This window comes from Caenorhabditis elegans, chromosome III, assembly GCF_000002985.6.
Source record: "Caenorhabditis elegans chromosome III".
Classification (NCBI taxonomy): Eukaryota; Metazoa; Nematoda; class Chromadorea; order Rhabditida; family Rhabditidae; genus Caenorhabditis; species Caenorhabditis elegans.
The window spans coordinates 8,088,527-8,105,879 of NC_003281.10; the positions used below are offsets into that span (position 1 = coordinate 8,088,527).

Genomic DNA, 17,353 nt, shown 5'->3' on the forward strand with positions numbered 1-17,353 from the left:
TTTTTCAGAAAATATGGGGTTCACATTGAAAAGTTTAGAATTTTTGCAAGGTGTTGAACCGTTTCGAATCGATGAAAATCATGAAAACGAAGGAGCATCGGAAGAAGAAGAAGTTCTTATTTCTGCCGAAACCGATGCTGGAATGTCGTTAATGTTAGGTCAGTGTGTACTTTTAGAAACCTTAATTTGAAAAATAAATGTCTTTAGAATGGAAAATGCGTTTGTCAGAAGACTCGGACCAGTGTACAACATGTAATTGTCCAGTGGATTTTGGTGATCGAGCTGTTCTTTTAGAGCATTATCAATCACTTTTTCATAGGTATTCTCAGTTTTTACAACTCACATAAATACAATATTTCTAGAACAAATACTCTTCGAAAAGCTAGAAACATGACAGTCTACACTGAAGAAGATTTTGAAGGAATCGAAAATTCAGAAAATGGTATGATCTCCGATATGAATGTAAATTGTAAATTAAGTATTACCAGATCTCACATCTTCACAAACTACAATTGGATTGGAATCTGACGATGAAGAATTTGATGCATTGCTTTTACCTGCAAATCGGTCGTTTTTCATTAAAAATGGCTCCGTTTTTTCGGTTCCAAGGTAAAATCAAAAAAATTCTGAAAGTTAACAAAATTCGTTTTTTAAAATTAAATTTTGTTTAAGAAAAAACACAAGAAAAAAAAATTTTTTCTAAAAAAAAAAATAGCCACACTTTGAAACCATGCTTCAAAAATCGGATTAAAATTACTTTCTCTATAATTCCAATTTTCTATAGTTTCCCTGTCTTTTTCTGTACATTTTTCTACAGTTTTACCAATTTTTAATTTTCGAAAAATCTAAAATGTTTGTTTTTCAATTTTTCCGAGAAACGAAAACGAAAAATGGTTTTTCGCCAAAAACACCAACAAAAAGAAACGAAGAATGAAACTTCTTGTAATTCTGAACCCTGGACACAGTAAATAAATCTTAATAATTTTATCATCCTCTTTCAGGAATATTCTCCACGTGGGTGAGCGAGATGTCTCTTCAGTCACATTCCTTCGTCCATTTGATTGTGCCATTTTTCTTTGGAATGGTGGTCACTTCGCTGCTGCAATGTTTGAAAAGTGAATTCTTTCTTTTCTAATTAATTTTATAAATTCTGATTATTTCAGTGATAAAATGACTGTTCAAAAGTCATTCCATAGATATGTGGCTCGTGCCAAACAAGGAGGAGTCCAATCTCAACATGATTCTGGTGGTAAAGGGGCTGCGAAGAGTGCCGGAGCTCAATTGAGAAGGTATTTCGTGAAAATTTCTAACCTTTTGAATACTTCTATATTTTTTTTAGATACAATGAACAAAAAATGAAGGAGGAAATTCAATCGATTATGTCAAGTTGGAAATCTCGTCTTCAGAAAACTCCATTGCTTTTCATCAGATGTGCTGCCTATCATCGTAATATTTTCTTCGAAGCAGACGCTGGAATTGAGACAAGAGATGATCGGATTCGAACTATTCCATTCGAAACAAAACGTCCAAATATTGATGAAATCTCAGACTGCTGGCAACGGCTTCAACAAGTTTCAGAACATGGAGCAGAGTCTGATTTTCGAGCAGAAATGCTGGAAGTACGAGAAAAACGAAAAAAGTTGGCGAGGAAAGTTGCTGGAAAGAAGAGAAAAGATGGAGGAATGCAGATGATTTGTGAATGGAGTGATGATGATGAAAATGAAGATATTTCAAAAGAGAAAAAAACGCATCATATCAAAGTTAGAACGATAAAGAAACCAGAAGAAACGGTTGTTCAATGGCCAAGGTTAGATGATGAATGGAGACAAAAGGTATCGTTTTAATTTATTTCTAAATATGAAATGTAGTCGTATGGGAATTTTGTTTCAAATCATCGAAAACGGACCGTAATGGCCGGATATAACTTTGAAAAATTGAAAAAAAAATCCAGTGTTTCTGCGAAAAAATCCCATCCCTACTTCACTCTCAGTAGAGTTTTCAATAAAAATTTTATTTAAAAAAAAATTATTTCAGACCTATAACTACGTTCGTCAAGACAGCGTGGAAGCATTGAAGGAACATTTAGCCTCATTAAATGAAGATGTCACGAGTGAAGCTAACGATTATTTGAGAAATGCGAAAATTCCTCCAAATCGATCCACGTTCCTCCATGTTTCTGCTGCAAATGATGCACGAAAATGCTTGAAAGTTAGTTTTCTTTTAATGCCAAAAGGAGGGAAAAATTATACGTTTCGCGTTTTTTTCAGTATTTCCTGGAAGAAGTCAATTGCGATTCCAGCACAAAAGATGGAGCAGGCCTTCCACCGTACTCGTCATCAGCAAATTCTGATGTTAAATCAATTTTTATTGATTATCGCGTCAAAAATGAGACTGCTGGAAATTGGGCACGAACGCATATTCCTGAACCGAAAAAGAAGGTAGAACTAACAGAAGAGCAAGAGAGAGAGCAAGCGGAAAGAAAGAAGGAAAAGAAGGCAAGACAGAAGGTAAGAGATATCGATAAACTAATAATTTCATTGCCATGGTGTTATAGGAAAAGGAAAAATTGAAGAAAGAGATAGCAAAACGAGATGTAGAAGAGATGGAAGAACGACAAAAATATGTAAATATGTCAGAGAGAGAAAAAAGAGCATTAGCTGTTGATAGACGACTTGCTGGTCTTCCACCAATCCTTCGATGTCATCAGGTAAATTATTCACTACAAGTTTTTTGGAATCATCGAAATTCACTTTTCTTCATTCTGAAATTGTGGCCCTAATCAGGTCGCGCTACAATTTTACAACATGCGAATTTCAAAGTTTTGATTTTAATTTTCTGGTTGTTTCAGTGCGGCGTTCAACTTCCTCCAACTCCATTCCAATATTCTCACTACAACTTCTGCTCGACTTCTTGTGTAGCCGAGCATCGGAAGGCCAATCCTCAGTGATTCGTTTTCACTGATCAACTAAAATTTCGTCGTTTGGGTATCTATACTTCCGGTTAATACTTTTGTCCCTTTTTGTTCTTGAATGTGATTTTTACGAATTTACCGAGTTAATTAAAGTTTTTAATTGGAAATTGTGAAGTTTTTAATTACAAAAAAAATCGTTCATTTGACGATTCAGCAATACTTATCGTATACACTGTATGTATTTTTTATTGAATTAAATACAATTTTTAGAAAAATGAAACCCTCACTGCGTGGGCTCTCACAAATTGGAATGGCTCGCCGAGCCGTCGAGCTCTCCAGTTATGATGCTCAACAAGTTGAATATATGAGAGAACAGTGTATAAATGTTGACGAAAATGATCGAATTATTGGAGGAGTTAGTAAAAGAGAAGCACATAGTTCATATCAATGTGAGTGAATAATTTTATGTAAATCAAGAAAAGTGTATTTAAAATTTCAGTGGTTCTTCATCGTGCGTTCTCCGTATTTTCATTCACATCAGATAACAAATTACTAATGCAAAAAAGAAGTGCAGAAAAGGTAATTTGCTCGAAACTGTTTTTAAATACATCAAAACTATTGTTCAAACGCGAAGTTTCGCGGTTTTACACCAAAAATACGGTGCCCGGTCTCGATACGACCAAAATGTGCGCACAGAGTACTGTAGTTTCGAACTTCTGCTGTTGCGGAATTTTCATCGCTTTTTCATAGTTTTCCCGATAAAAAAGAATTTGTTTTTTAAAAACTCAAAAAAAATGAAACATCGATTAAAATTTCGCATAAACGAGAACTTGTAAAATTACAAATATTTTATTAATAAAAATAGTATTGTGTCCAGACCGGTTATCTTTTTTTGGGGCATTTTGGCACAAAATTTCTCAAATCTTTTATAACTATTTAAATTCATTTTCAGATCACATTTCCAAACTTGTGGACCAACACATGCTGTAGTCACCCATTGCATACACAACAAGAAATGGACGGAGTTCCTGGAGCCAAGAGAGCAGCAATCAGAAAACTCGAACACGAATTAGGAATTACTGGAGTGTCACTCAATAAATTTCAAATGGCTGGAAAATATATTTATCGTGCTGAAATGAACAATGCTCCATGGGGAGAGCATGAGTTGGACTATGCGCTTATTTTGAGGGGAATTGGAGCAGAAAATTGTAATATTAATGAAAATGAGGTGGCAGAAGTGAGAGAAGTCGTATTGGATGAGCTCAAATTATGGATGAGAAAAGGTAATAAAATACCTATTTAGGTTTATTTTAAATAATACAAGAACACAATTATTTTTCAAAATTGAATATTTTCCAGAACCAAATTCCTTCACGCCGTGGCTCAAGCTGTTCTCACAAACTGAAACATTTGAAAAATGGTGGACCATAAATAAGAACACTGAAGAATCGATAGAAGATACAAATATCTATAAATTACATTAAAATATTTGATTCTTCTGTTTATCATAGGGTGCTACTTTTACAATTATTTTGTATTTCTAGGTACGGATAGAACGCTGCCATGTCCTGTTATTTGACCTCTTATAAATAAAACTCATGTCTTAAAACTTTTTGATTTATACTCAAATCCACACAATGTAAAAATGTTCTGTTTTTTTCCGACGCAGGGAAGATTTGGAAGAAGTTTTCAAGTTCCGAAACTACAGTTAGCGAGCATCTTTATATTCTCCAAAAGCTCCCGCGCAGCTCATTGCCGTCATGAGAATCTCTGCAAAATTCTATTTGTTTTCACAGCTGTGTCTCCTTTTCTCGTCACATTCGGTCTTCTTATTGTGGTAATGCAAATACGCTCCACTGTGTTTGTATCAGCTGATGATTGATGTTTAATATGCCAATGAAATTTGCATATTCACAGCACTGACGCTTTTTTCCGGAAAACTTTGAAATCAATTATTACTGAACTTCATTTTTTTTTAAATTTGCACTTATTGATCGAGAATTAGAAATGTTCATCAAGTGAAAACTCTGTAAAAAATTTTAATAGTAACAATAATAAATAAGTTTTCAATTATTTCACAGGATCCTTTCAAAATCCCGAAAAATTCTTCTCTTCAATAAGAATAGTAGTATTTCAGAAAATCGATAATGTCAAATGATGGAAGTGACCATAGCGACGACGAGGAAGAAAGTTTCTCAATGGTTCGAGAAGCAACGAATTTTTTTCTGGATAGGAGAAGGGTTAGTAAGACAAAAGATCCATATTTTAGACATGTTTAATATTACCTTGGCACGAAATATGCGATTTTTGAGTTAAAGGTAGCCGGTCTCGACACTACAATTTTCTTGTCTTGTTAATTGAAAAAATCTGTGCTCCTTTAAGGAGTACTGTAATTTCAACCTTTCGTTGCTTCGGATATTTTATCAACTTTTGTGTAGTTTTATCGATATATTTAACCAATATATATTTTGAAAGGTTGATTATAAGTAACAATAAAACACTGAATTTAAACAAATCATGAGAACAACTATGAAAAATAAACTTCCGCAGCAAATAAAGTTTGAAACTACAGTACTATTTAAAGGCTCGCGCGCAGCTTCTGCATTTAACAATAATGTTCGTTTCGAGACTGGGTACCGTATTTTAGACGCAATTGGTCGATGAATCAACTTCTAAATAAGTGTCTAATGTACCAAATGAAACGAACAAGTTCAATCTGCCTTCAGACATTTATCATAAGAAATCAAAATCTATAAATTCTTGTTTTAAAACTTTTGTCATTGTTCGGAAAAATCTTGGTCAAAGGTCAAAATGTATTAATAACTTTTCAGGACGTATACATTAACTCTGTACTCGAACACATAGGAGGCTTTGAGAAATGGTCTCAATTGAATAATGATTGTCAACGAACAGTAGTTAAATTTTTGGATTATAAGTCAAGATGTCAACTTGCAATATGCTCAAAAATCGATTATGACCTCGTTAACTCGGTTCCCATGAACATCCATGGAATAGGATTTTCTGAAGAATATGAACATGTAAGTTAGATTAAAATGTATTTTTAAAATCAATAATGTACTTTCAGCCATCAGTGAAAGTTTGTGTAGAGTTCGAAAAAAACTCAAATAAAAAGTTTGAGTTAATTTTCGAGCAATCATTAAATGATACTGAGATCAAATGGACGAAGTATTCCAATGTTTTGTTACCGGAAAAACATTGTATTGTCATTGAGAATAGCAAATATTATGAAGAATCTGTGAAATTTGTTGAAAAATGGATGAAGAAGTGTTGTTATGGAGTTTCATCTGTCAAAGTTGGAATGGTTAGTTTTTATTTTTGTACTTGATAGATTAAAGCATTAGAAATATTGAAGAAAGTTAGGAGTTCTCTTTGAAGTTATTCCAGAATAATCCGAAATTCCGACGCATCTGAAAATTGTCAAAAAGGGAATTTGAATTATATTCAAAACTTTTTTCCCTCTTTGTGGCAATAATACATTTTGGGCTATTTTTAGTATGTTGTGTCTGAAGTGAGCAAATTGCGCAAGCGGAGCAAATTGCTGATTGGTTTGACAAGTTGTTCTTTTGTAGAATTGAAATAGCTTTCGAATCAAGCATTTCAAATGAGAATGAACTTGAGAAACCCATTTTCCTTTTCGTTGTGGTTTCATTAAACTTTTTTTTAAATCTAAAACTTTCAGGACAACTATCCTCTTGAAACAAGTCATATCAAAGACTTACCCAACTGTAGAGATGTGATGTTAAACTTGAAAAATGAAAATTCTGTGAGATGGTGGCTGAACAAAATGCCACATCACATGCATGACTTACATATTTCACCAGCAACATTTAGAGAACATAATGAAGTCACACTGTCACCAGATATACTCACACTACCACAGGTATTCAATTTTTTCTAATAACAAATTCAAATTTTGAAAAAAAAATGCCTTTTATATTTTTTATTTGACGTTCTTCAGATAACCAACTGCGAGAAATTGTACCTTTACCACAAAACCAATATCTCGAATGAGCAATTTTTTGAATTAAAAGCAAAGAAATGTAGTTTCAATTCTTCAAATATAACGGATGAAGCAATCAACAAATTTATAAAGGTAACTGAATCACTGTTTTCATATTCAAATATGCAATTTTATTTTAGAATTGGATAAACGGGAAATCTGTGGAAGGGTTTAAAGAAGCGTTTTTATGGCAAAGGTCTACTTCAAATACAGAAGAAATTACAAAAGGAATTGAAATCAGACCATGGAATGAACAATTTCAAAGAGAAAAGTTAGTATTTACAAAGTTATCATTGCAGATTTTTTTTTCAAAAATTGGAGCAATATGAAAACTACAGACGTTAAATTTCAATAAGAAGTGTTAAACAATTTCTGTACCGTCTAATAAATTGAGATGTAATACATTCTAATTGTAAACGATTTTGTTTTAAAATTATGGTGCAAAGCCAAAATTCGAAAAGCTATCAGCAACCTATAAAATATTACTTTTCAGTGCAAAATTCTGGTCGGATTTCTCTGAATATTGTTATAGTGGAAGATGTTATCAAATATCAAGTAATATTAATCCATACAATAGTATGACTCTTAATTTCATCAATAACTGCGTTTCGATTCATGTCACTGGATTGGCAAAGAAGAAAAATGGAATGCCTTATACTAAATATGTATCACCAAAATCATATACTTTCTGTAATCCAATACGCTTGTAAGCTGCTCCGATTTTGTAGATTTGCACATTTTAGAAAATGATTTTGTATTAGTTCAATTGTATGTAACTTCCATGAGTTCTGCAAAGAAACGACTTTTGTACTCTGCTTTTAAAGATTTCTACAATAAAAACAGACAGGAGATTTTTAGAAATTTCAGAATCAGAAATCAAATAGATTTGTTTTTGAAATAGGGTAGCTTATACCTTCCGCATGCCTACGTTTCTAACATGTGAAATTTCCTAAACCCCCTAGTTTGACAGTATCGTAAAATGTCGAGAAACTAGGTTACAGACTGATCGCTGTGATACCAACATTCGAATTTATCAATCGTCAATGTCAACTGAAACTGAATTGTATTGGCTCTCTTTCAGGAATATTCAGCAATGAGGAGTGAATAAAAATTATACTCCATTAACATTACAGTATCCCATACAGTGCACTCCTATTCGATTACATTTATCCTACAAAAAAAGTTTTAAATAACCGCCGCTAGTATTTTTTGAGTAGTAAAATAAATCTCATAAATTTTTATTCATTTCAAATACACCAATAAAATCAAGTTCAGTTCTAGAATCCAAGTGGGTTAGTGTTGAAGTCATCCACAGTAAAGAAAGAAGCTTCTGGGAGCTCTCCAGATTCTTTTGTTCCTAAAAATAATCAAAATTAATTTTTGACAATTCAAGCTGTGTTACCTTTCTTTCCCAATCCAAACTTGTTCCCTTGAGATGCTGGATTTTTCTTCTTCTCTGGCTCCCAATGATATGGGTCGGACCATTTATAATTGGCACATTTCATGACATCTTCAAGCAATTTGAATAGCTTCTCATAGTCTGGACGATGATAGAACAGAGTGGAACGAACAGTTTTCACAAAGCTCAGCATTTGAACGGGGCTCTTTGCGAAGAGAACCTCGTCGTGGATTTTTCGCTTCATTTCACCGATTTCCACCTGCAAATCATGGAATTTAACAAAAGATTTTGTATTTTCTAACCTTATCATCAACATCATGCCATGCCAATCGACATCTCATCTCCGCCAAAATGTACACCAAAGCCCACAAGTCATCAACTCTTCCTTGCTCATAACGGTCATGCATCGCCACTGAGCAATAACGGGCGGTTCCACGGAAATATGTTTTCTCACGTGGACGACGCATCTTCAATCCATCGTCTTCGTCGGCAATGTATTGACGGGCCAATCCGAAATCAAGCACGAGAAAATATCTCTCGTCAGCTGAGCCCTTCTGTAAAAAACTTCATTGATGGTTATACATTTCTAGACTCACACAACCCATTGCCACGTTGGCAGGCTTCAAATCCCGATGAAGATATCCAATCTAAATGTTAAAATTTGTTTGATATCATTCAACTTCACCTACGTCATGAACCTGTTTGATTCCGAAAAGGATACAAATACCAATTCTAACTTGAGTGGAAACATTCAGAAAAGGTCCGTGCTTTCTGAAACTCAATTATTTCAATAATTTTTCACTTTTAGACAGCCTACTTAAGAAGTGAATCGAGACTCTCTCCAAGAAGGGTCATAACCATATATGAGTACCTCTCCTTCTTCCCACTAGCCACACATTTTGCAACGTGCTTTTTCGAAATGAGCTGGGAGAGAATCTGAATAACAACGACCTGAGACCCTTAACTATAAGCTAAATCTTACCTGGACTTCCATTTTGAGAATGTTACCAGCATCTTGAGACTTGAACTCAACTTTCAGTGCATAGTGTTGACCCTTCTCCGATGTGTCTTCAACTTTGAAGACCGAGCCACAACCACCTTCACCTAGTTTTTGAACGACCTTAAGTACTCTTATAGATCAACTAAATTTTGACATTTTGATTAATGCCAGTTGGCAGGACCAACTCACTTACTAAACCACCATAATCTACGCGCAAATTCCCGCAACTCACCTTGTATCTTTTCCCGACAACCGCTCCAATTTCTAGCGTCTCTTCACCAACGTCTCCCGGCATTTTGCGCTTGAATTGAAAATACTACTTGATACTACAAAACAGATCAAGTGAATTTTGAAAAATGAATCAAATAGCCAAAAATGTGGACACTTTGTACGTGTGGATTTAATTGAAAGTATAAATTTTGGAATGAAAAGTTCAACACGTCGGTCACAAGGACTTTTTATTGTTAAAGTTTTGGTAAATTGCCAAAATTTTCAAAAATGTTCGAGCCTTTAAAATGTTGAAATACAAAAAATTGGAACGCAATTAAAATATTTTTTTTTTTTGCCCGACTTCCAAATGTTATGACAGGAGAACAATGAGTTTTCACCACTTTATGGCTGAAAATAAAAACATTTCAATAATTTTTTTAATAGTTTACTATGCCATTCGGAAATTTTAGCACTATGAAACTGTGAGGTGCCAGTAGTATAAACTTCCAGTAATTTTGGTTGTCAGAAAGCAAAAAGTTAACTTGCCTGCCTTCGTGCCTACCTTAAATGTTTTAAAGCGTCATTCTTTGAAATTTAAAAAATGGTTCATTTTTTGAACTCACGAACTCTAGACTTTTCCTCTATTAAAAATGTTCCCATATTCCTTATAAACGTGCATTTTTTCATCTCTCTTCCGCCTCTCAAACTCTTTCAATTGGCTTCACTTGTTGTCGGGCGGTCTCTTCAAGCTACTCATTGAGCCATTTATACCTTCATCTGTCTGGACTTTCTCTTCTCTGTTTCATTATTTTCTAAATTTCATTTCCTTCTTTCTCTTTTCTGTTAGAGTTCCTTTTTCCTGCTGCATAATTAGTAGGTTGTCCCACTTCAATTTTCGATATCTCGTGACTCGCCGCGGCGCCGAGGCTTTACGTTTTCAATTTGAATATAAATATTCATTTTTGACTCACAGCTAATATATAATTTGATAGAGATTCATTTTTCAAAATACCACATAATTTTAGTTTTTAACCCAATCTTTCAGATTACCTAGATGTAAATATTTACAACAACTTTCAATAGTTGACGTAACACCCTTCACAGACATGTTTATTTGGATAGTTCTTCCATTGTTTCATCGTTTTTTCTATTCAAATTAATCAAAATCCAATATCCTAAACCCTTCGCCTTTTTTCTTAATCGCCGACCCACTGGTGAACAAACATTCAGATTCATCTCTTTTTGGCACATTTCAGAAAATGTTGCAACCCAATTTTCGTCGGTTTGAACCTTCTTACAGCTGGAAGTCTCGGGAAAAATCTACTGAAAATCGGGTTAGTTAAAAACTTTAATTAATTTAACTTTTTTTAATGGTAGATTTGCTATTCAAGAAAATTTACTTTTTTAAGGGATTTCTATCACGGATGTGTGGAATTAAACAGGTATAGTTTGACTCGATCTTTGCAATAAACTAGAAATTTTTTCATTTAGAAAATGAATAAATACAACTGTCGTGGGAAATATCAAGAGACCAATGACCAGAATTTAATGCAAGATTCAGGATATTCACTGAAAATTATAAGCTCTGGTGATGAACAGGTTTTTAAATTGAAAATAATCACATTCCTCATAATATTTTAATTAAATCATAAATTTTTAGATTACAATTGTATATACAAGTCGACTAGGAAAAATGAAAGATCTCCAAGTTCCGGAGATTGAAATTTCAGGAGTTCTTTTGGAAAGATTGGAAGCTTGTAATTATAGGCTTGACGAGCTTTTTATAGACTTGGTAGTTAAAAAATTAATCTGAATTCCGCGTATTTTGATATTTCAGAAAGCAAGCAAATGTATTTGTAGTTCGAATGAGCTTTTGAACATTCCAAAAATCATCGTTAGAAGGCTTTTTCTAAAAATGGAATCTCTGGAAATGTTGGAGTGGTGGATTGAAAGAGTTGATCCGAACTCTCTAAATGAGCTGTGTATTGCTCCTCATGGAGAATATCCACTTGATATTCCGTCCAAGATATTTGATCTTCCACATGTAAGTATGTTTATTTTTGAATATTTTTGGTACAATACATTTTCAGTTCCAAAATTGCAAAACACTGAGTATTATGGAGCACTGTTCTTTCTCAACCGACCAATTTCTAGCATTGTGTATTGCAATTCCAAATTTTTCTTTTTATTCGGACAGAATTGATGAAAATATAGTTGCTCATGCGATAAAGGTATTGAAAATCATCATGGAATGAAGAATTGTTATTTTTCAGAAACGTCTCAGCTTAAATGATCAATTTGTTGTCCTAGAATGGTTTTTCACTAAACACGTGAATGTTGAAAAAGTCACAGGAGATTTGAAGTGTACGAATTATGATAGAAAGTGAGCAGAAAACTGATGTTAGGCAAACTAGAATTAATTTCAGAGAGCGCTTTGATGTCAAAACTGAGTGCTTCGAGCCAGTTGATGTATACAGTGTTCCAGATGAGAATAACAAGAAAACGTCCTTGCTGGTTTTGAAAGATTCAACTGACAATTTCAAACCGTATAACATTGTTGCGTTTTCATAATTTTATGTTTTGAGATGCCGTCTTGGAAATATAGTGTTTTTGAAGCTAAATATCCTATCTCATGTATTAAATAAAATTGTTATAGTATCTCTTTCCATCCATTTTAATCGTCAAAGAAAGGCGTGTAAACCACGAAAACTTACCACTAATCCAAAAAGAGAAGCTGCCTTCTCTCCAAATGACGGTAAGACGTGGAAGACACGTGGTAAAAATGTATTACGTACGCCATAAAATATACGTATTAATCCATTTAAAATTAATTTTTCTTTTATTAACATCTGGCATCGTTTAACACACGTGCAAATGTTCTGTTACAAGCCCAAAAAGGTTCGTTGCTAATTTTTAAAACATTAATGTACAAAATTATTGCAGAAAGTACATTGAATAATAAATTTTTCAATTTTTAAAACCGTTTTTTAAATCAATGTCTCCGTGATATTTATGTTTGACCAGAAAATGTTTGATCGATGACAGCGCGCTGTTTTGTTTAGCACCCTTTTTCATCGGCGCGTAAATCGACACACGGTTCGCTGCGAGACCTGCGCCCGCCAAGCATCAACATTCGAATTTGCCGTCCGCCATTTTCGTCCTAAAATGACTTTTACCGATTCTTTTTCAAGTTTCCAGCTCGCCTCTTGTCATTTTTAGAAATAAAAACGTTTATTCAATTATTAATACTGAATATTTTAATTTTTGTGTTGCATTTCAGATGAATCGACTTCCCAACATTGCAAAACCCCCACAAAAGTCCAACCAAAGAAAGGAGAAGGCTCCACCAGAGGTTCCCGCTCTCATCGCCGACAAGGATCGTGGGACCTATTATGAGAAAGGACGATTTTTGGGCAAGGGAGGATTCGCTCACTGTTATGAGCTTACGAATCGAGCAACACGCGAGGTTGTCGCTGGAAAAGTGGTTCCGAAGTCGATGCTCGTCAAGCAATACCAGAGAGATAAGGTAGACAATGAACGAATCTTAGTTCAGTGCATATTACGATTTTTCAGATGACACAAGAGGTGCAGATTCATCGAGAGCTTGGACACATCAATATCGTGAAGTTATTCAACTTCTTCGAGGACAATCTCAACGTGTATATCACTTTGGAGTTATGTGCAAGACGGTCGCTGATGGAGTTGCACAAAAGAAGAAAGGCGGTCACCGAACCTGAAGCTCGTTATTTCACTCATCAAATTGTGGATGGCGTGCTGTATTTGCATGATCTGAACATCATTCATCGTGATATGAAGCTTGGAAATCTTTTCCTCAATGATGATCTAGTTGTCAAAATTGGAGATTTCGGATTAGCAACAACGGTCAACGGTGATGAGAGAAAGAAAACGTTGTGTGGAACGCCAAACTACATAGCTCCGGAGGTTTTGAACAAAGCTGGACACTCATTTGAAGTTGACATTTGGGCAGTTGGATGCATTCTGTACATTCTTCTTTTCGGACAACCACCATTCGAGTCTAAATCGCTTGAAGAGACATACTCACGCATTCGCCACAACAACTACACCATTCCGTCGATCGCAACACAACCAGCAGCAAGCCTAATCCGCAAGATGCTTGATCCTGAGCCAACACGTCGTCCGACTGCCAAGCAGGTAATTTCAATAGTTTTGAACTGGAGTGAAAATCATTTTAGTATTATCGGAGATTCGAGTTTCATCATTAGAAAATTTGTACTTTTGAATTTTATCGTGAACTTTTATTGAGAGATAGTTCACGTTCAGTTTGATTGCCCTTCGTTCTAATTAGTAAAGAGATCGAAAACAATTTTTAAAAAATCAGTTCGAATATTTAAATAAGTTATGAAATCTCTTCAACTCGGAATGAAAACCCTACAGGTTCAACGCGATGGCTTCTTCAAGTCAGGATTCATGCCGACTAGACTTCCAGTCTCCTGCCTCACTATGGTGCCAAAGTTCGGAGGACACGAAACTTCGATGATGGAGGAAAATGTTGCTCCAAGAGGGGTTGATGCTCGTTCACAACGCCCATTGAACGGAAGAGCTGGATTGTCTGCCCTCCCACAACACATCGTGTCGAACAATGCCGATCGTGAGCGTGCTCAACAACAAGCTGCAGAGGCGACTTTCCGGGAGCCCGAGGATGCATACCTTTCACAACTTTTCCACCAAGTTGCTGTGCTCTTAGAGCAGCGTATTCCAGGGGTAAGAATAAACAAGAGGTTTTTTTTAAATTAAAAGTTTGTTACAGCTGGAAGAAGAAGAAGCTGCTCTTGATGGTTATCAATCACCAGAGTGCCTCCCGGTTTTCTGGATTTCGAAATGGGTTGACTATTCGGACAAGTATGGCATCGGATATCAACTATGTGACAATTCCGTCGGAGTTCTCTTCAATGACAATTCTCGTATCATGCTTGATCAAGCTGGAAACGAGTTGACCTATATTGAGAAGAGCAACAAAGAGCACTACTTCTCGATGCACTCAGGTGAAATGCCTGGATTGCTCAACAAGAAAGTCACATTGCTTAAGTATTTTCGATCCTACATGAATGACCATTTGGTGAAAGCTGGAGAAGGATCTGAACAAAGAGCTGGTGATGACTTGGCTCGTTTACCAACGCTTCGAGTTTGGTTCAGAACCAAATCAGCAATTGTTTTGCACCTTTCCAATGGAACTGTTCAGATAAATTTCTTCAATGTAAGCAAATTCATAATTTAATGGAAACACCCAACAATATAATTTTCAGGATCATGTCAAGATGATGATGTGCCCATTAATGCAAGCAGTTACATTCATCGATCAAAACAAGCGTATGCTCACCTACAAGCTGAACAATCTTCAGCGCAATGGATGTCCAGAGGTTTGAATCGCCATTTCAGTATCAACAAATATAACGTATAATTTACAGAAATTCCTTCACCGACTGAAGTATGCGAAGACAATGATCGAAAGGTTGATGAGCGATGCTAACGTTGTATCCCAGAATCCAGCTCGTCAACCGGATATGCCACGGTCAATGGCAGCTGCTCGTTCAGCTTCGGCAGGATCACGAGGACCAAATCAAGCTGCATCGCACCTTCCCCAGTCGGCAAGTGGATCCAATATTCACCCACGTCGATAGATCCGTATGTGCTCTTTGCCACTTCCATGAATTTGCTTACATCTCCTGATTAATTCCAAGAAGTATTATTCTATACATTTAACCCGTACTCTTCATTTATTGTTGCTGTTTTTCATCGACCCTTTTAGTCCCATGTTTCAGCATCCAACATGTCTTTATTCCCCGTCCTCGATCTCCCGTAGCTCATTTCATTGTAAATACTGATGAGACCCGCTGTAGCCCTTTTTCATTCGTTTGTATTCATGGGCGAGGCGATTTTTATTTTGCGTTTTTATTTCTTTTTGCTAATTGAATCATCTTTTTTTGGTATTAGTCCCACGAAATAAAACGTACCGATGATTATTAAACTGTATTCTTCATTTTTCCAAACTTTCTCGACAATTTCATTTTTGGTAGATAGCAGCACATTGGGAAAAATCAAGTTGAGCTGCTCATCTGCCTCAACTTTCCATTTCAGAATTTTCGAAAAAGCGTGTATAATATTTACTGATTCCGAGACAATTATTTGAACATGATTGTTACAAAGATCACGGTCGCAAAGTAACAAATGTTCTGTTTAATTACTTGCCACTCTGAACAGTTTCCGTCACTTATTTTATATCCAAACAGGTTCGATTCCAAATAGTCTCAAATTATGCCAATGGGATCTGCTTTACTGTAACAGTTGGACATAAACTGTTATATGAAATCAAAAATACAATAGTTTAAATTGTTTTTGCTCTCTGCTTGAATTTTGGATTTCTAGAGATCTAGAGCAGAGCTGAGCAGCCGGCCAAAAAAATCGGCGATCGCCGATGAAATTTTTTTTTCGGCGATCGCCGATCACAAATTGCCAAAAAAAAATCGGCGATCGCCAATTGCCGATTGCCGATCAGTGTGCGTCTAATTTTTTTCAATTTTAAAATCCTAATTTTAAGAGCTCTTTCAAATAATTTTTTATAAAAACAGGAATATTAGGCAACGAAAAGCACTCCTTGATACCTTAAAATTCGAAAAGTAGTGAAAAATAGTCCGAAAATATACCTTCTTCCTTCTTCAGAGGGGTCTATCTTGGACTATAAAATTTCATCGGCAATCGCCGATCGCCGACCCGTTTTTCCCTTTCGGCGATCGGCGATCGCCGATTGCCGCTCACCCCTGATCTAGAGACCATCGATAGCGCATCATCGTCAGACCTGCCTCTTCACCTATGCGTAGGTAGACCTACGACCACCGTTTGATCAACCACAGATGCGTCTCGTCCACAGTAACTCGTTACTTTGTTATATTCTTTTTGATATAATATTTTCCCGTTTCCTCTCGCCCTTGTTTTGTTGGACCCAATGTCTATTTGTTTTGTTGGTCCCATCCCCTATAAAAGGCTTTCTTGGATGTTTTTCCCACGTTCTTATCTTTTTATCCCTGTTCCCTAAGCCCTTTCCCCTTGTCGTTGTTTCTTGTTGTTCCCCTCATAAATTAATTACTTATATAAGACAACTTTTACTAAGCAAACGCAAAGTTTAAAGATTTTTGCGCCAAAAATACAGTACCCGGTCTTGACACGACATTTTTGTTAAATACAAACGGAAGTGCGCCTTTAAAGAGTACTGTAATTTCTAGCCTTAGTTGCTGTGGGATTTTCTTCGATTCTTCGTGGTTTCTCTCACGATTTTTGTTTAAAAAAATCTAAATATGCGTTTTCAGTTGTTTTATTTTAGTTTTGTAATATATAAAATTTTTTAAATGAGAAAGAAAAAAAAAAAAATTTTTAAATGAGAAAATCGACGAAATTCCGCCGTAACATTCTACTGGTTGCATATGTAATCCTGAATAAAAAGTCAAACATTGAAAAAAAAAACAAGAAATAGGATTGAGAAGGATCTTGTCGATTCCTTTACAATCAGGTGTATAGTTTGATTCTCTCGATTTTCCACTAACATCTACAGTTTGAACTTTATCTTCAAATTCGAGGGGTTTCGGAATGAGGGAACTGAGGGGAACCGGTCTAATTGAGAGATTTCAGAGAATGTTGCATTTCATGTTGAATGACGCTTCTTCTTCTTCCCCTTTTTGAATGAATAACAACTGTTGTCCAAGAAAACGCCGACGGACGACGCAATTGATGGATCGAAGGAGGGTGAATCCGTGTCGCCGCGGAAGACGGTTTGCCATT

The 17,353-nt window shown here is 35.5% G+C and overlaps 6 protein-coding genes and 1 non-coding gene across 7 annotated transcripts; 6 read left to right on the forward strand and 1 right to left on the reverse strand.

Moving 5' to 3' along the window:
- Positions 1 to 8: 8 nt before the first annotated feature.
- On the forward strand, positions 9 to 3,075 carry vms-1 (tRNA endonuclease vms-1). Its single transcript, NM_066364.8, has 11 exons — positions 9 to 158; positions 208 to 319; positions 363 to 442; positions 489 to 609; positions 1,002 to 1,115; positions 1,164 to 1,289; positions 1,340 to 1,832; positions 2,035 to 2,208; positions 2,268 to 2,507; positions 2,555 to 2,707; positions 2,849 to 3,075. The coding sequence occupies exons 1-11, from the start codon at positions 14 to 16 to the stop codon at positions 2,945 to 2,947; spliced, it is 1,857 nt and encodes a 618-aa protein (NP_498765.1). The 5' UTR covers positions 9 to 13; the 3' UTR covers positions 2,948 to 3,075.
- A 106-nt stretch (positions 3,076 to 3,181) lies between these two features.
- idi-1 (isopentenyl-diphosphate Delta-isomerase) lies at positions 3,182 to 4,516 on the forward strand. Its single transcript, NM_001392149.1, has 4 exons — positions 3,182 to 3,360; positions 3,411 to 3,490; positions 3,864 to 4,194; positions 4,271 to 4,516. Exons 1-4 carry the CDS (start codon positions 3,186 to 3,188, stop codon positions 4,393 to 4,395), a joined length of 711 nt encoding a protein of 236 aa, NP_001379667.1. The 5' UTR covers positions 3,182 to 3,185; the 3' UTR covers positions 4,396 to 4,516.
- A 526-nt stretch (positions 4,517 to 5,042) lies between these two features.
- K06H7.2 (F-box protein) lies at positions 5,043 to 7,785 on the forward strand. The gene is made up of 7 exons (NM_066366.6): positions 5,043 to 5,151; positions 5,743 to 5,949; positions 5,997 to 6,233; positions 6,612 to 6,812; positions 6,891 to 7,025; positions 7,073 to 7,203; positions 7,426 to 7,785. Exons 1-7 carry the CDS (start codon positions 5,059 to 5,061, stop codon positions 7,640 to 7,642), a joined length of 1,221 nt encoding a protein of 406 aa, NP_498767.1. The 5' UTR covers positions 5,043 to 5,058; the 3' UTR covers positions 7,643 to 7,785.
- A 369-nt stretch (positions 7,786 to 8,154) lies between these two features.
- On the reverse strand, positions 8,155 to 9,690 carry K06H7.8 (Putative serine/threonine-protein kinase K06H7.1). Its single transcript, NM_066367.2, has 8 exons — positions 9,564 to 9,690; positions 9,314 to 9,451; positions 9,149 to 9,267; positions 9,021 to 9,102; positions 8,928 to 8,978; positions 8,634 to 8,885; positions 8,335 to 8,590; positions 8,155 to 8,289 (listed from the first exon to the last, which is right to left on the reverse strand). The coding sequence occupies exons 1-8, from the start codon at positions 9,624 to 9,626 to the stop codon at positions 8,210 to 8,212; spliced, it is 1,041 nt and encodes a 346-aa protein (NP_498768.1). The 5' UTR covers positions 9,627 to 9,690; the 3' UTR covers positions 8,155 to 8,209.
- A 1,105-nt stretch (positions 9,691 to 10,795) lies between these two features.
- Positions 10,796 to 12,200, forward strand: K06H7.1 (uncharacterized protein). Its single transcript, NM_066368.3, has 8 exons — positions 10,796 to 10,875; positions 10,951 to 10,983; positions 11,033 to 11,140; positions 11,202 to 11,333; positions 11,379 to 11,585; positions 11,632 to 11,772; positions 11,815 to 11,924; positions 11,968 to 12,200. Exons 1-8 carry the CDS (start codon positions 10,801 to 10,803, stop codon positions 12,110 to 12,112), a joined length of 951 nt encoding a protein of 316 aa, NP_498769.1. The 5' UTR covers positions 10,796 to 10,800; the 3' UTR covers positions 12,113 to 12,200.
- A 499-nt stretch (positions 12,201 to 12,699) lies between these two features.
- Positions 12,700 to 12,789, forward strand: C14B9.15. Its single transcript, NR_101834.1, has one exon. It is a non-coding gene; the product is annotated as an Unclassified non-coding RNA C14B9.15 (non-coding RNA).
- Positions 12,790 to 12,821: 32 nt separating this feature from the next.
- plk-1 (Serine/threonine-protein kinase plk-1) lies at positions 12,822 to 15,543 on the forward strand (the record flags this gene model as incomplete). Its single annotated transcript, NM_001026002.6, has 6 exons — positions 12,822 to 13,067; positions 13,115 to 13,714; positions 13,958 to 14,284; positions 14,331 to 14,777; positions 14,827 to 14,940; positions 14,989 to 15,543. The coding sequence occupies 6 exons, from the start codon at positions 12,822 to 12,824 to the stop codon at positions 15,199 to 15,201; spliced, it is 1,947 nt and encodes a 648-aa protein (NP_001021173.1). The 3' UTR covers positions 15,202 to 15,543.
- Between the last annotated feature and the right edge of the window lie 1,810 nt (positions 15,544 to 17,353).

Excerpts from the sequence above, each read along its gene's own strand:
- vms-1 (NM_066364.8), top strand. The coding sequence starts at position 14 with ATGGGGTTCACATTGAAAAGTTTAGAATTTTTGCAAGGTGTTGAACCG. Across the intron at positions 610-1,001 it reads TCCGTTTTTTCGGTTCCAAG|GAATATTCTCCACGTGGGTG; the intron begins GTAAAATCAAAA and ends ATCCTCTTTCAG. Across the intron at positions 2,708-2,848 it reads CAATCCTTCGATGTCATCAG|TGCGGCGTTCAACTTCCTCC; the intron begins GTAAATTATTCA and ends TGGTTGTTTCAG.
- idi-1 (NM_001392149.1), top strand. The coding sequence starts at position 3,186 with ATGAAACCCTCACTGCGTGGGCTCTCACAAATTGGAATGGCTCGCCGA. Across the intron at positions 3,361-3,410 it reads AGCACATAGTTCATATCAAT|TGGTTCTTCATCGTGCGTTC; the intron begins GTGAGTGAATAA and ends TTAAAATTTCAG. Across the intron at positions 3,491-3,863 it reads AAAAAAGAAGTGCAGAAAAG|ATCACATTTCCAAACTTGTG; the intron begins GTAATTTGCTCG and ends ATTCATTTTCAG.
- K06H7.2 (NM_066366.6), top strand. The coding sequence starts at position 5,059 with ATGTCAAATGATGGAAGTGACCATAGCGACGACGAGGAAGAAAGTTTC. Across the intron at positions 5,152-5,742 it reads TTTTTCTGGATAGGAGAAGG|GACGTATACATTAACTCTGT; the intron begins GTTAGTAAGACA and ends ATAACTTTTCAG. Across the intron at positions 6,813-6,890 it reads ATATACTCACACTACCACAG|ATAACCAACTGCGAGAAATT; the intron begins GTATTCAATTTT and ends GACGTTCTTCAG.
- K06H7.8 (NM_066367.2), bottom strand. The coding sequence starts at position 9,626 with ATGCCGGGAGACGTTGGTGAAGAGACGCTAGAAATTGGAGCGGTTGTC. Across the intron at positions 8,886-8,927 it reads CCAACGTGGCAATGGGTTGT|AAGGGCTCAGCTGACGAGAG; the intron begins GTGAGTCTAGAA and ends AGTTTTTTACAG. Across the intron at positions 8,591-8,633 it reads GGCATGATGTTGATGATAAG|GTGGAAATCGGTGAAATGAA; the intron begins GTTAGAAAATAC and ends CATGATTTGCAG.
- K06H7.1 (NM_066368.3), top strand. The coding sequence starts at position 10,801 with ATGTTGCAACCCAATTTTCGTCGGTTTGAACCTTCTTACAGCTGGAAG. Across the intron at positions 11,141-11,201 it reads TAAGCTCTGGTGATGAACAG|ATTACAATTGTATATACAAG; the intron begins GTTTTTAAATTG and ends ATAAATTTTTAG. Across the intron at positions 11,925-11,967 it reads TGTACGAATTATGATAGAAA|AGAGCGCTTTGATGTCAAAA; the intron begins GTGAGCAGAAAA and ends AATTAATTTCAG.